The sequence below is a fragment of the Fragaria vesca genome, linkage group LG4, assembly GCF_000184155.1.
Source record: "Fragaria vesca subsp. vesca linkage group LG4, FraVesHawaii_1.0, whole genome shotgun sequence".
Taxonomy (NCBI): domain Eukaryota; kingdom Viridiplantae; phylum Streptophyta; class Magnoliopsida; order Rosales; family Rosaceae; genus Fragaria; species Fragaria vesca.
This window is the reverse complement of record NC_020494.1, coordinates 259,970-274,874: the sequence shown is the minus strand read 5'-3', so window position 1 is coordinate 274,874 and position 14,905 is coordinate 259,970. Positions and strand designations below refer to the sequence as shown.

The following is a 14,905-nucleotide window of genomic DNA, read 5'->3' as shown; positions in this document are numbered from 1 at the left end:
TAGATATTGATTCACGGGGAAAAGAAAAATCGATTTGCAAAGACCTCTGGCAAGAATTATGAGGTTTTGACAGAAAGTCCTTAACGCTTCAGTTATACTTACCAACAGACACAAATCACACAATAAACACATATATGACCCACTATAATTTGCCATTTAAGCAATAACACTATGGTGTCCTGATACTCTTTAAAGTTTTCGTTCTTTCTAAACCAGATAATAGAGATTCTAGGTAGAGCAGTTTATAGAAAACAAGAACTGTATAACAAAAGCACCTTAAGTGAACTGGATGCTTTAACACATGAGATAAACACTCTGGTAAAGTGACCTCACTCAAACATCCAATACTGAAGTCATGTTCTAGCATCAGTTGCTCGTGCATTATGTTCATGCTATCATTACTATATACCACGCCTGTATTCTCCACATATCATTGCCTTCTACCTACTAGGAATATATATAGAGCAGAAAATTTAAAATATTACGGTAGTTTGCTGCTTCTTGTGTCATAGAAATGCGTTGCTCTTCAGTCCTTCGCATCTGCAATGCCTTCTGCAGTTATCTGGAAAATGTTCCTTTCTGTCAAGAATAACAAGATATATGGGGCTATCCTACTAACAATACATACATAGTCTCAGACTTTCATATAAAGGATGATGCAAATAATCAGAAAAATCAGAAAATTATATTAGTCACGCAAATGAGAAGGATATTGCTTCAACCTCAGGCAGGTTTGGGGCATCAAACACCTTGCAGACACGCTGTTCTCCTTTGCCTTTTCTGAACATGAGCCTTATGGTTGCTGCATGGGCAAGCATATGACCTCCTGCTGGTTTCTTTGGATCAGATATGAATACTCCACCACCAGGGTCAGCTATCACTGCATAGTCATTAGATTCACCATGAGCTCTAACTTCATGCATCATATTACTATAAGATTCACTGGAAGAATAACAATATTAAAATAATCCATGATTGAGCTCAAAAGGGTCTTCGAGTTCGGTCATTGACCATTTACCTTGGTTGGTCATATAGACAGCAACATTGAATTCCTCAGCGATCTTTATTAATCGGGAAAGCATCTGTGCAAGTTTTTGCTGAAGAAGAAAAATATAGAGGAAGGACATAAGATCCAAATGAGTATGAGAGCATATGAGCCTATATATTGTAGGGAATCCGTGACTGACCTGGCGATCTGCAAGCTCTCCTCTCCCAGTAAAATCAACACGAAACAAAGCAATCACTGAGTCAACAATCTGAAAGATATGAATATATAGAAGTCAATCTTCCAAGCCTCTTGACACTTGTACCATAAGATTGTTCTGGCAAGTAAAGTACTGAAGTCTTTACCAGAAGTCTAAATGGCTCTTCTGCCATTTTTGCAGCTAGACCAAGAAGCAAATTATACTGATGCTCATATGTAAAAGCACGAGCATAAACGATCTTGTGCATTCACAGAAAATATCAAGGTTAGTTCACACTTCACAGTCATGCATCACACTTGCATTTAATCAACTGAAAGTGTATGTAAAGATTGAGACTTACATTGTCCAGGACAGCTCCTGGGTCCAAGCCGAATCTTTCAACTATAGGTATGATTCGTTCAGGCCGGCTGCAAGTGCGCTTAGTTAAGAAGAAAACATTCTTATATGTGGTATTTGATGAAGAATATTCTCGGTCATACTTTGTTGATCAAAAGCTACATGAAACATTAGTTGTGATGGACAAAGAAAAAGGATACAAAGTTCCCTCAGTATCAATGTAGGCAACCTTTCCATTCCCTCCATGCATGTTAGTAGGAAGCTGAAACGTAGCAAACAAGCTCAGTCAGCATTCAGCAAGGCTTGACGTATAGAAGGTGATATTTCAATCAAAATGCATGTTTCAGTTTGGAAATCGTAGGCTAGCTACTAGTTTATTATGCTGGAATGACTATGGGATGCACAGTTGTAAAAGCAGTACTGGCATTAAACTTGGCATAGCATTTCAGCAGTCCAAAACCCACAATTATCACTTTTTCAGTAAACATGCTTCTTAATGGACTCTTTAATTTATCTGTTAATCAAACTGAGTATATGCGCAAAAAATCACAGTAAAATGTAAAAGCATTTCAGTACTCAAATGCAAGACTTCTAGTGAAACACCACAACAGAAGTGTGCAGAATGATGGCATGATTTTCAATTTTTCAGTATGCTAATACAGACCTAACTTAAGGATAAAGACAAACCTGTGTTGTTACGCAGAGTGTGTGAGCAAGCTGTGTTTTCCCAGACCTGAGATCAGTGTTTAGGTTTAATACAAGCAATGGACACCACTGACACTGAAAGAAACATTTCAGATTATGAATACGACTGATACTCATAGCAATTGTGCTCACCTGAATTCCCCAAAGGATTCTGTGATGGCTAGAGTTTCAATACCACCTGCAATTTATTAACCGAAGAATAAATGAAAACAATAACTAAGGAGCATAATAAATTAACTTTAGATTGAACAACCAATAGTACAAGTTTACCGCCTAATAGTTCATCAAGTGCTTGGCTCCCAGTTGTAATGCGAATCACAGACTTCCTCTATACACAAAACCAAAAATCAACTTCTGATGTTCCGCATTCATCCTCACCGTAAATAACTTTCAACACTACATTTACTTAAGCCAGCTTAAAACCACAAACAAGTGACAGCATTAAACTTACTCTGATTAGAGCATCACTTCCAGTAATATATCCAAAGTTCTGAGAAAGAAAAAACAATAATGAACACTAATCACTCGAAAACTTCACAAAATCTGGATGAACATTTCAGATTATTATGGCAAGGTTAAGCACTAATGACTAACCACAATTTTCTCAGCAGCTTCACAGATCTTATCGACTTTGGCCTCTGATAAACCTTTAATTCCAGTCAAGTTCTGCCAAACAAAAATCACAGTAAGACAATCCAACTTGAACATTCACAGTTCCGAAAAATTAGAGGCGAAAAATTAGCTGTACCTTCTTTGTGTGCATCATCAAACCATTGCAGGTGTAGATCCCTGCGTCCTGAACTTCTTAACATCTCCGGCATTGATTCCCTGAGCAATCACTGCACATAAAAACTCGCCAGTACAATTTATTCACTTCCAAAGCAAATTTCACTCTAAATTTAGGCCTAATTCGAAGATCGTGAGCAAAACACACTCAATTTCAACGAATCCAGAAAAACTAAGCAAAATCCGTCGGAAATTTGAAAATCGACTGAAAATCCAGCTCAGCACGAAAACCGAGAAATACAGGAGAGGTTTTCCGATCATCGGGAAAATCAATTACCCGTGGCGAAATGATCGAAATCGAAAATTGAAGTATGTAAAGGGAAATAGAAGGTTCGTGAAGCCTACGCTTATCGATGGCTTCGAAGAGGTCGTCTTCGTCCTCGATGTATTCGCGTTCGACGAGCTGCAGCTGGCCTTGATCTTCGACTCTGGGGACCATCGCCGAGAAAGGTTAGGTTAAATTCGAAGTGAAAAGAAGGTTAATACGATTCGAATTGACGCAAATAGAGAGAGGAGGTTGCAGATCTGTGACTTACTTCATCTTCGCTCGCTGTGGTTTAGGTTGACGAAACGACGACGTTCTGTGGTTCCGGGAGAGTGGAAATTTTAGAGAGAGAAATGGAGATGGTAGAGACAGATTTGAAATTTGAATGGGAGAAATGAGAGGGGATGTGAATTTATAGGATGGGAATTTGGGCCAAAACGGCAGCGTATCATGAGGGGTGGGGGGGTGGTTGAGCTTCGCTTTGTGGACGTGTCAAAGTTATTTTATTGCAATTTCTTACCACATGCATAGGTGCATTTTCTCATTTTCTGAATGGCGGCCTCTCCATGACTCGGATTAGTCTCTTGAATTGGTTTATAATCGTAATTTTCTCTTCTTCCACGACATTTTTTTCTAAACGAAACTAAAAGCTTAAATGTGTGTTTAAACATAAAAACGAAACAATGTGTAACAAATAATGACATATATGTTGACTTATCATGAAATATATAATTTTCTTTTCGTCCTTCAAGAATTTAAGAACATGAAAGTGTATGTATAGCTCATATCATTTTCATAATATTTGGGTGGTATTAAAGCATTATTGACCCCTTATGTGAAGAGTGGTTGTGAATCGCTACCACAAATCCGAGTGATCCTTCTTAGCATAAACGGAATGTCGGAATCAATTATAAAGAGGGTAAACCATAACCTAAACTCATTGAGAAGAAACACGATTTAGAAAAAGTGTAAATACCTGTGAATTTACAACATCTACAAACTTGAAAGGTCAGGTTGGGTAGAAATTGATCTATTAAAATACACAAACACAAACAGAGCTAGCTTCATTACATTCAGGTTCACTGCTAACTCATACAGCATAGAGCCTTAGAACCTGATCAACCTTTGCCCGGCAGACGGGGCAATCCCACTTCTTATCTTTGATGTCATTCATACAAGCCATGCATCCGGCCCTATGCCCACATGGGATAAAAGCACCTTCAACTGCAGCATCCATACATATCACACACGAAGAACTTTCACCTTTCTGGATAGGAGTGGATTCAATTGATCGACACTGAAAAGGATCATCTAGATAATCATCTGAAACTGGTGGAGCTGAAGGTGTTGGAGATGCTCGGATTGAGTCTGAGGTAGTAGATGTTTGAATGGTGGAGATAAAGTGGATCTTTGAATGTGAATGTGATCCTGGACTAGTTTCATGTTGTGACAAGTCTCCATTATCCATGGAGGTGCTAGAACTACTTTATGCTATTGTTTCATGAATCTGGAGTGGATCAAAAAAGGGTGGCCTCTCCTGGAAAGCAGACTGAATGGAGGGATCAATAGCCTTGGCCAACTCTATATCTTCTTCAACTGGTGGTGCAGTGGCCTGGTTAATTGCCGGAGGTGCCTGAAAAATTCCCACATTCAATATAACATAGGCTGTGTCAACAAAAGAGGCTCATGTACATAAGCAAAATAAGAAGTATCACAACTTGAGACCTTACTAGCTTTGCTTAATTAAAATGTAAATGCATATGTAAATGGACCTAATCAATTTAGCAATAATTTGTGTCTTAGATCAGCAAGATGAGATCTCCACAGTTTCAATTGCGACATTCTACTTTTGATTACAGGAATAGATTAGGAAAAGCGTGATTATTATATAACAGTACAAAATATACTAAATGGAAAGTGACATTTAACTAGTCTGTCATGCAGGTTTAGAAACTTCTCTAGACAAATGACAGAGAAGGATAAGATTTGTGTAGGTGAGTTTTACCTGTGGCATTGGTCTGCATGGAGTGGGAAGCTTCCAGTCATGTTCTTCCAGCTAGAGACTATTGAGATAGGAAGCCTGAGTTCATGGGAGGTAATAATATGTACTACAGAAAACTCAGTTGGAGGTCTCTGATGGGTCAAATTTCCCTCCTTATTTGGAGGAGGATGTCATGTAGTTTACTACATGTGAAAAACCTTTTCGGTGAAGCCTCAAGACCCATTCAATTAACCAAGAGGCAAGATGGTATATGAATAGCAAAGTTGGTAGTGTGTATATGTTGAAATGCAAGAGAGAGAGCCTATATGTGTAAGCTTGTTGGTGGCTGAAAAGTTTGACAAAATGATGGAGATGCATTGATGGTGCATACAAAAATTGAAGCTTGAATTAAGGAAGAAGTTTGAATTCTCTTCCTTGTGCATGGACGTGAAGGATTTGCATGGAAAGTGCATGAAGAATGCATGCATATATTTGCCTATATATAGAGGCATTTGCAATGGTGCAAAAGATATAGAAGAACCGGTGAGTTCACCTTGTGCTATACAAGAGTGTGAGATAGAGAGAAAACTCCAAGTTGAGAGTTTGTGTGTGTAACAAATCAAAGTGTGTGTGAGAGTGTATCCCTTCAAGAGTGAGTCTTGAAGTAGTGTTTCTCTCCGTGTAACTTTTATTCGAATAGTGGAGGTTCTTTGTTGTTATTGCCCCGTGGACGTAGGCACTTTGCCAAACCAAGTTAATACCCGGTGTTCTTTATCATTTTCTTTCCGCTACATTTTACATTTGTGGTTGTGAGTTCTGATTCCATTCTACAGTTTATTCTTCCGCATAACCCAACAGTCTCAACATAGGATTTCTTGATAGACACAAAATCAGATATTCTTCATATTCAAATTGCATATAACTTCTTTGGAAATACATAAAAGGGTAAACTTCAAGGGGTTTCAGAAACCATAAGGCTTTCTAGAGCAAGTTCAATGGTCATATAGTGTTGAGATATATATCCCACATCGGGAATATGGGACCTTGCCTATGGGTTAATAAGAGTTTGGGCCACTCCACCCATTGCCAATTAGTTTTGGATGTGAACCCCAGACTACTTTATCATGGTATCAGAGCGGGTTACCCACGTCCACGTGTGAAGCCCAATGGCCACACGAACTCCACGTCACCCAAATGTTGTCCACGTGTTAGACTTGAAGATTCGCTACACGTGCGGGGGCGTGTTGAGATATATATCCCACATCGGGAATATGGGACCTTGTCTGTGGGTTAATAAGAGTTTGGGCCACTCCACCCATTGCCAATTGGTTTTAGATGTGAACCCCATACTACTTTATCATATAGCATGGATTCCTTATAAGTTATAACCATGTAAGGTAAAAAGAGATTACCTTTCTTTAATCTCTTATTACCACAGAAACCAAAGGGAAACTTTGGTGTTGGGTGTCGCGATAAATTCTCGCCACCAGTACTTGAGCTACAAGTCCCCACACTTTCAACTTTCTTTTTATCTCTACGAGGTGGACTTTGGCCAGTTTCATAGACATGCCCGCTGTTTTGATATCCATTTCTTCTGTTTAACTTCTGGATTTAACTCCTCTAGCTCCTCAAGCGAATTCAACAATTTCTGGAGCAAGAAACTGACATCAAATTACTGACCAAAACTGAAAAAGATTATAAGTTAACCTTTATTTTGAATTAAAGACAGGATGACAAAATCACCTTTTTCACTTTCTTCCAAGAGGATCTTTCTCTTTGGTCACATGTTGTATAGTCTCGCAGACCAAACTTAAGCAGAAGAATACTAAATAGTTTCAGGTTATTATGGAACATATGATCCAAACACATGCACAAACACAGACACCAGCACACTGTATATTTTCCCCTACTTCAACCTAGCTGGCTGTATAGTTTGATTTTTAGCTCTTTGTTACTTACCTTGCAAACCTTAGGAGCGTAATGTACAGGTATAAAGTATCTTTCTCATCCCGATATACGTCAGCCTACAATGTAAGTATGTAACAACATCATTACGAGCTGGAAGAACATTTTGAAACAACAGATCAACTAGGAGAAACAAGATTTTGTTTGCTATTGCATGAGTATAGAAAAGCACAAGACAACTGACCTATAATTATCTACAAAAATCCACCCACATTACTGACACATTCTAAGATTTTAGTCTTCAATGGAACTATCCACAACCCTGTGTAGTGTCCTTGATTAATTTCCTAAATTCAGGTTTAGCTCTATACATTTTAGATTCTTGATCTTTGTCAACTAAGTAATTTGGCTTAGTTGGCTTTAAGGCTTTAAGTCCTTTAGTTTCGAGAGCAGATCATGTAGAAGTGATCTCATCTTCATTCCCATCTTCATTTTGTTCAATATTTTTACATCTCAAGTATCAATATTCATTATTCAGTAACAGTTCAATTTCTTCTAATGCACTAAAGCATGAAATGATCAAAGATAAACACACAGCATCGAGAATCGATGCCCATGGCCACAACCAAAGTAAAGTTGATTAACAGACATAGATGCAAATAAATCCAAGTTTAATGGAATATCAGTAACAAAATTGCTATTAAGCTGGGAGCGTAGTATACCTGTCGGAGAATAATATCAGCCATCCGAACGTAAAAACGCAGAGGAAAACGGTTGTCGACTTCAAGGTTCTGAGTCCTCGCTGAAATATTGATTCTATCTGAGGAAGACGATCCCATCTTCTACTCTTATTTCTTTCCACACAACAACGAAATCCCCTGTTACACTTTGATACCCTAGTCAAAAGAGCTAGAACAAGGCAGTAAATATATTGAAAACTATTATTTATGCCCAAGTCAAAGTCACCTATAATGTGATATATCATATTCAAGAAACTAGATTATCAAAAGCAAAAATACTGGGGTACTCAAACAACAACGAATATATGTATCTGAGTCAGGTATTACCGGTTAAATTTTAGGTCACCCATTTCATTTTCCGGTCACTTGTAGCGACTAGTTTTTCAAGGTAACTGTCTAGTTATAGTTGAGTCGTAAACCCAAATGATGTATGTTCTGTTTGAAGCTGGAAAATGCAGCGAGCAACAACCATTGGTCCTGTACAAAATCTCAACCATGCAAGAACGTACACTAGAAGTTGAACAATCTAAAGCTGTATAGATAGAAAGATATCATCACTCGTCCACACGTAGATATGGACATAATACTTCTGTGATAGTCCCCAAGATTTTTGGGAAATGCAATCGTTTTTACATACATAACTTACAAACCATGAAAAATTTCGATCAAGAGAGCCTACCGCGTCACTGATACTAAAAAAAACCATGGTGAAAGGTAATAGACTAAAAGTATGTACATCAAAATCTCCGGGGGCTCCGAACATAGAACTTCATCTTTTAATGGAGACAAACAGATTCTTCGAGTTGCAGTAATAGTCTGGTTGACTCAATGACTCATACAGCATAGAGCCTTACAATCTGTTCAATCTTGGCTCGGCAGACAGGACAGCCCCATTTCTTACCTTTAATCTCAGTCAAACAAGACATGCATCCAGCCATATGACCACATGGGATGCACGCTCCTTCCACTGGTGCATCTAAGCAAATCACACATGAAGAAGAGTCCCCTTCACCTTTCTTGTCACCTTTCTTTTCATCTGTGGGAGGTACACTTTCAGCAGTTGGGTTTGATAGATCAATAGGGCTGTCATCAATTGATGGATACTGGATAGGATATTCATCTAGACTTTCATCTAAAACTGGAGGAGCTGATGGGGGTGGAGCAGATGGGTTCACAGCTGATTGTGTTGAAGAAACAACTAATTCTGAAGTAGGGGTCGTCTGTGTAGGAGAGATTGCATCTCCAGATGAACTGCCAACTGGGCCAGTTTGAACACCTGACCAGTCGCTGCCACTTACTTTTGATGAAGAACCTGCAATTGGTGCACCCCAACCGTTATAACTGCCAGCATCGCTGCTACTTGCTTTTGAAGAAGCACCTGCAGTTGGTGCACCCCAACCATTATAGCTGCCAGTGTCTGTGGATGTACTGGAGCTACCTGAGGTTGGGTTTGCATCTGGAAAGGGTGGTCTCTCCTGTGAAGCCTGAAGGGAAGCACTGAGAGCCATTGCCAACTCTAAATCTTCTGCATTTGCTGGTGGTGCAGTTGCTGGATTGTTATTACCCAAGAATGCAGGTCGTGCCTGACAAGAATCCAGAAATTCAATTAAAATAGGCTCCCCAAATCTTTCCAGAGATTGGATTGGAGGCTTGTCAGAAAAAAAAAAAACATGTACTTCAGAAGAAATAGCGCCAACAAAATTTGGTCCATTCACAGAAGCAGAAAATGACAAAATACGGTATTACCAGAATAGACACTATAAGAATGGAAAGAAAAACAAATATATGCACTACATAACAGTCATAGCATTCATTGCCTACATAATAGTCTGTTTTTATCATCTCAAAAGTCGGACTCCAGTCATATGTGAGTACGAGAGCCATTCAACTGATTAGAATTCCACTTTTGCACATATTTACATCAAGGATCACAAACTTAATGTTGGCAACACGCAGTACATTGTTTGGAAGTGTAATCAAAAGCCTCTTTTAGGGAATATCTGAAATTTGATGACCCATCATATTTAGGCACGACTCTCTCAACAATTGTTGATCCAATTATCTTCAGTGATATAATACTTTCTAAGTGGCATAATAGAGGATTTGGAAAGGATTATAGTGGCCAAATAAACTTCACAACTACTTCCGCAATGCCACCAACAAATTTGTGCACTTACTTATCGTTTAAAGCATTCCATTGTCGGAGAGATGGAAAGCAAGAATAAAAAGGAAAAAATTTATTTACCTGTGGAATTCCTTTGCATGCATTGCTAAACCACTGAAGTTGTTGCTTGTCATTTTCATTTCCAGATGCCAGTCTAATGCGTGTTTCTGCAAAGAAAGCATGCTAACTTTAAATGCCATAATAACCAAAACAAACATAGAGCTAACTTGAAACCATAACAGTATAACTTCAATTCCTCCTAGCTAGCTAGACTGCAGGTGGTATGCATGTTATAGAATTTTCTTGTTTTGAATAAAAACCTATTGCAGAATTTTAGGTAGGAAGGACTATAGGAGGCTGGAGAGTGGCATCACACGCAGCATTACTGCTGCGCTTTATCCGGAAAATATCTGATCTCTTTGATTCTAAATCACTTTCAAAATTAAACTTGACTAAGATTAATCAACAAACAATACTTACGCCTAGGCGTTTGATGCCTGTGTCTCCCCCTCCTGCCTCTTGGGACTATGCATGAACATAAAATTCAATTAAAAAATGGCTGGTGGAATGATGTAACATCAACTCCCTTATTTATGGCCAAAGAAAAACAAGGTTTCAGAATCAAGGAATTACTTGAGGAGATGTCATGAATTGTAACTGAAGGATCAGACTGATGAGATTTTGGTTCTTCCAGATTGACTTTCCACAGTCCAATAACTGTACGTGGTTGGGCGTCCTGCTTATCAGAAAAAGGAGAAGACAAATGATTAATATGAAAATAGAACAGCAAAATAAGAATATAACCAAACTATAGTTAAATCAGAACACACAAAATAAGTGAGCCAAATATAGTTCAATCTAGAGTGGAGAAAGAACATATCAATAGTGTTGGATGATCTTTGAAATTACAGAAGTGATAAAAAAATGAGCCAACGTCGGACTCGAGTGCATTAACAGAGTGCTAAAACACCAATAAGAATATATCAAACATGGAAATATGTTACAGAACACTATATAAGGAGTAAATGCTTTGTATTCATCACAGTAGAAATTGAATGTGAATAGACAAGGAACATATTACTTCAATGCTATGAAGCCGGTGGGTTTTTAGTGGCAACGTAAATGTATAGTATTGGAATATGCTTAGACAACAGAGCAGTGGTTAAATCACTGCCCCAATTCCAGCAACCTAGCTGCTAAAAAGATGAACCTCCTAAATAAATTGTTAGACCAAATCACAGGTGGTCAGCCCCGAGTTTGTGAACATGACACCAGGAGGCAACGCAATGTTGTGCGTTCTTGAAATTACATTGGAAAAGTATTCACCCAAAAGGGGCTGAACATGAAACAAAATGAAGATCCTTCTCCCTCCGGGAGGTTGAAAGGGGATGCATTATAGAAAAGAAATGGTGCTAGGTTCTAGAGCATCTCAACCACAAACCAAAAGACATGTAAGAATTCAGTAGGTTACTTCACTGAAAGTTGAGAAAGAATATAAATGTTGTGTCCTTGTCCTTCATCTAACCTTCTACTCTACATTAGAATCACAGATTATAATTGTTAATACCTGTAGGCTAGAATACATGGCAAGCTCCAACTTGTAAGGCTTGGTAGGTTTGCGGGAACCACTTGGCAAAACAACAACCCAACTGCAGAGAATCCAATAGGTATAAACATAAATTACCATTCAGACAATCAATTAAAACAACTGAATAGTGAAATACTTCAAGAAGACGTAAGTTCCAGAAAATACTTACACTTTTCTAGAAACCAACGTAGGAGCAAGTACTCCCAGAAACCCAGGACCATAAAACTCGCGCAGCCAACCAGAGAACAAGCAGATGTGCCTCTACACACATTCACAAAAAGTACCATTCAGAACCAGCAAATCAAATGACCGCACCAACGGAATGTACATCACATCAACAGACTCACATTACCTACCGAACTTAAAACATACCTCGATTGCGCGAACAACATTGCTGTGCCCTTTCGCTCTAGCAACATCAAGAGGACTCTGACAGTCATCATTCATGATCAAAGCATTCGCTGCCAAAAACCAAAACAAAAATAAAAAATAATCATGCAATTAAATCACACATCCAACGCAATCGAGACAAAAGCAGCACTAAATTCACTCTAAACAAGCCTATGCGGATACATTATTACAGAACAACACACCTCCGTGCGAAAGCAGCAAATTGACAGTCTCTTCGAGCCCTCTCTTAGCCGCATGATGCAGAGGAGTCCCAGCATGCCGACCTAAACCACATTTTCACATTTCAACAACATCACACACAATTCAACATAAAGCAAAGCCGAATTTCGATACACAAGTAAGGGCACAATACCAGGGCGATAAGCATTGACATTTGCACCGAGCTCGATTAAGGTTTTCGCAACATTCGAAAGCCCGGGGTTCATACAAGCCACAATCAACGGCGTCTTGCCCTCCCTATCAATCCACTGATCGCCAAAAACCACCGCAAAACATCATCAACAAAAATTCATCAAACAAAAATCATGAAAAAACTGGAGAGAATCAAGCTCGTGATTGATGTGAGTACCTCGAGGCCTGCGCCTTGGGAGCGAAGGGACTTGATGCCCTCGACGTTACCATAGCTGACTTGCTCGTAGAGAAGCTCCTCTTTGGATTGCTGTAGCCCCATCCAAATTCAAATTCGAATTCGGATTGAATTTGAGAAGCAGAGAGAGTTGAGGGGTGTAGGGTTTTTGATCCAGAGAGAGAATTTAGGTTTCGGAACCTCTCAATTTCTGCGCGTAAAATATAAACGAGTGGATGAAGAAGAAGAAGAAATAAATGGAATGATGTGCCTTAGCGACGAAGAGATTTTAAGGGTCAAACACGGGAAGCTTATTTTAACAAATTAATCTAATGTTATATATTAGTACTGTGTGTATATATATATATATATATATATATATATATATATATATATTCTTATCAGGTCTAAACATATTTATTTATTCAAAAAATACAGATTTTGCTAATAAAATCACTTTTCGGTCGTATTTTTTTATCATAGCCAATTAGTATCTAGATATATATGACATGATCATCTCTACAAAATTTCAGCTAAATTGGTGATCGTTAAGGTATCGAAACTATATGATTACAATGAACGAACCAAATCTGTTCAACATGAACTGTTCGTGTAATTCATAATTTTAAATATTTTAATGATTATTAATTTAACTGAAATTTTGTAGAGATGAGAGACTCATATATATCTAAAAGATGAATGGTTGAGATAAGAAGATATGATCAAAAAGTATGTCAATTAAAAAAATCTACACTTTTTAAATAAATATGATAAAAAAATGTCCGAGTGTAGGCTTCTCCAATCAAATTCTGGACGATTGTGTCTTATTTGTTGAATTCGGGTGTTGTTCCTGTGACTACGAGGACAATACTATTATTGGATATCTGATTTGTCTTTTTACAGGTGTGAGTTTAAATCATATAATTAGATCACCGCTTGATACATTTTAAACATTTAAACAAAAGGAAATTGTGTTGAAATATAGAAGCAGTAGAACAAAAGCTTCTACCTTTTAAATAGATGAATTGCTCATTTTAGTTCATCAAGTGTTCTTTTCGTCTTGATGTAATGACATACAACTAATTCGTTGTTGTTTTAATTTTAAAGTCAATATTATTTTTCGGTTGAGTTCTTAATAATGATGTATATGGGTGGCCTATATCGCTTGAAATTGACATTGCCAACCACATGGAAGCTAATGAGGTCTTAGAGATCTTAGATTCAAAATCTCCAGTACACTGTTACACGAAGTATTCTTTTTAATACAGAAAAACAGTTGAGAATGTCTACAAACTTGGTTGTCACTCATACAATATTAAGGTCTACATTTTGGTTGAACAACTTAGATTTGCATATAATTATGAAACAAAGCATATATGTTAGAAGATACTTCTATCTTATGTTCAAGATTAGGACATGATTAAGGTCTGCATGTATATATACACACACACGCACACCCAGTTTTAGGTAAAAGAATCTATACTTCTCAAAAAGTACTATTTAGAAACAAAAAGTCCTTAAAATCATTCAATAATCATATTAGTTAAATTAAAGTATCCCCCAACTCATAACTCCCAAGTCCCAACCTACATTACACCAGCCAACATATCCATAAATATACATATCTGTCATCCTTTAATTTGCATTGGACCCAATGTTTTAAAAAACTAAGGCGTAGCCGAGGTTATGAAAAGAGAGCCTCACTAAAGCGTAAGCCTTTTGAAAAAAAAAACACACACACACACCATTTACAGGTAGCTTCCTGTAAATGCTGTCTGCAACACACCATTGACAAAGGCAATCTATAGTTCTATATTTAGACAAAACCAACACACCATTGACAAAACCAACACACCATTTACAGGCAGCTTCCTGTAAATGCTATCTGCAACACACCATTGACAAAGGCAATCTATAGTTCTATACTTAGACAAAACCAACACAGAGTTGTGAGCATTTACAGGAAGCCTGCTCCAATCTATACTTAGATAATCAGAGCACAATGTTGCATCATATACTAAGAAAACACAATTCACAACAGTCCAATTGAATCGGAAATTCGGAATGATGTGCGTACTGCATACCTCAAATCAATGGTGAGTTGGTGACCGTAATGCGAGGCTTAGGAGGAAGAGGTTTGAGGCGATTGAGTTGCAGAAGGCAGCGACGAGGCGGTGGTCGACTGGTCCGATGGTCAGAATCTTAGTGGTGGTCGATGGTCAGATGGTCGGTGGTGGTCGCAAACTGGTGGAAT

At 38.1% G+C, this 14,905-nt stretch overlaps 1 protein-coding gene and 1 pseudogene across 2 annotated transcripts in view; both read right to left on the bottom strand.

Moving 5' to 3' along the window:
- The window catches only part of LOC101294358, a 39,776-nt gene extending 26,930 nt beyond the window's left edge, over window positions 1-12,846 (bottom strand). Inside the window, exons 1-13 of the mRNA XM_004297777.1 lie at window positions 12,655-12,846; window positions 12,439-12,553; window positions 12,269-12,349; window positions 12,048-12,136; window positions 11,845-11,936; window positions 11,655-11,736; window positions 10,721-10,823; window positions 10,568-10,612; window positions 10,169-10,254; window positions 8,778-9,506; window positions 8,046-8,061; window positions 4,848-4,962; window positions 4,394-4,730 (exon numbers count right to left, since the gene is read on the bottom strand). Coding sequence (XP_004297825.1) covers window positions 4,394-4,730; window positions 4,848-4,962; window positions 8,046-8,061; window positions 8,778-9,506; window positions 10,169-10,254; window positions 10,568-10,612; window positions 10,721-10,823; window positions 11,655-11,736; window positions 11,845-11,936; window positions 12,048-12,136; window positions 12,269-12,349; window positions 12,439-12,553; window positions 12,655-12,756 — 1,992 coding nt within the window. The 5' untranslated portion in view covers window positions 12,757-12,846. The remainder of the gene's footprint in view (window positions 1-4,393; window positions 4,731-4,847; window positions 4,963-8,045; window positions 8,062-8,777; window positions 9,507-10,168; window positions 10,255-10,567; window positions 10,613-10,720; window positions 10,824-11,654; window positions 11,737-11,844; window positions 11,937-12,047; window positions 12,137-12,268; window positions 12,350-12,438; window positions 12,554-12,654) is intronic.
- LOC101302822 lies at window positions 429-3,471 on the bottom strand (annotated as a pseudogene). The gene is made up of 14 exons (XR_184408.1): window positions 3,378-3,471; window positions 2,995-3,085; window positions 2,841-2,912; window positions 2,698-2,736; window positions 2,517-2,574; window positions 2,379-2,424; window positions 2,229-2,274; window positions 1,742-1,803; window positions 1,546-1,612; window positions 1,351-1,443; window positions 1,188-1,256; window positions 1,019-1,097; window positions 714-880; window positions 429-571 (listed from the first exon to the last, which is right to left on the bottom strand). The product of XR_184408.1 is annotated as a meiotic recombination protein DMC1 homolog (transcript).
- Window positions 12,847-14,905: the final 2,059 nt, after the last annotated feature.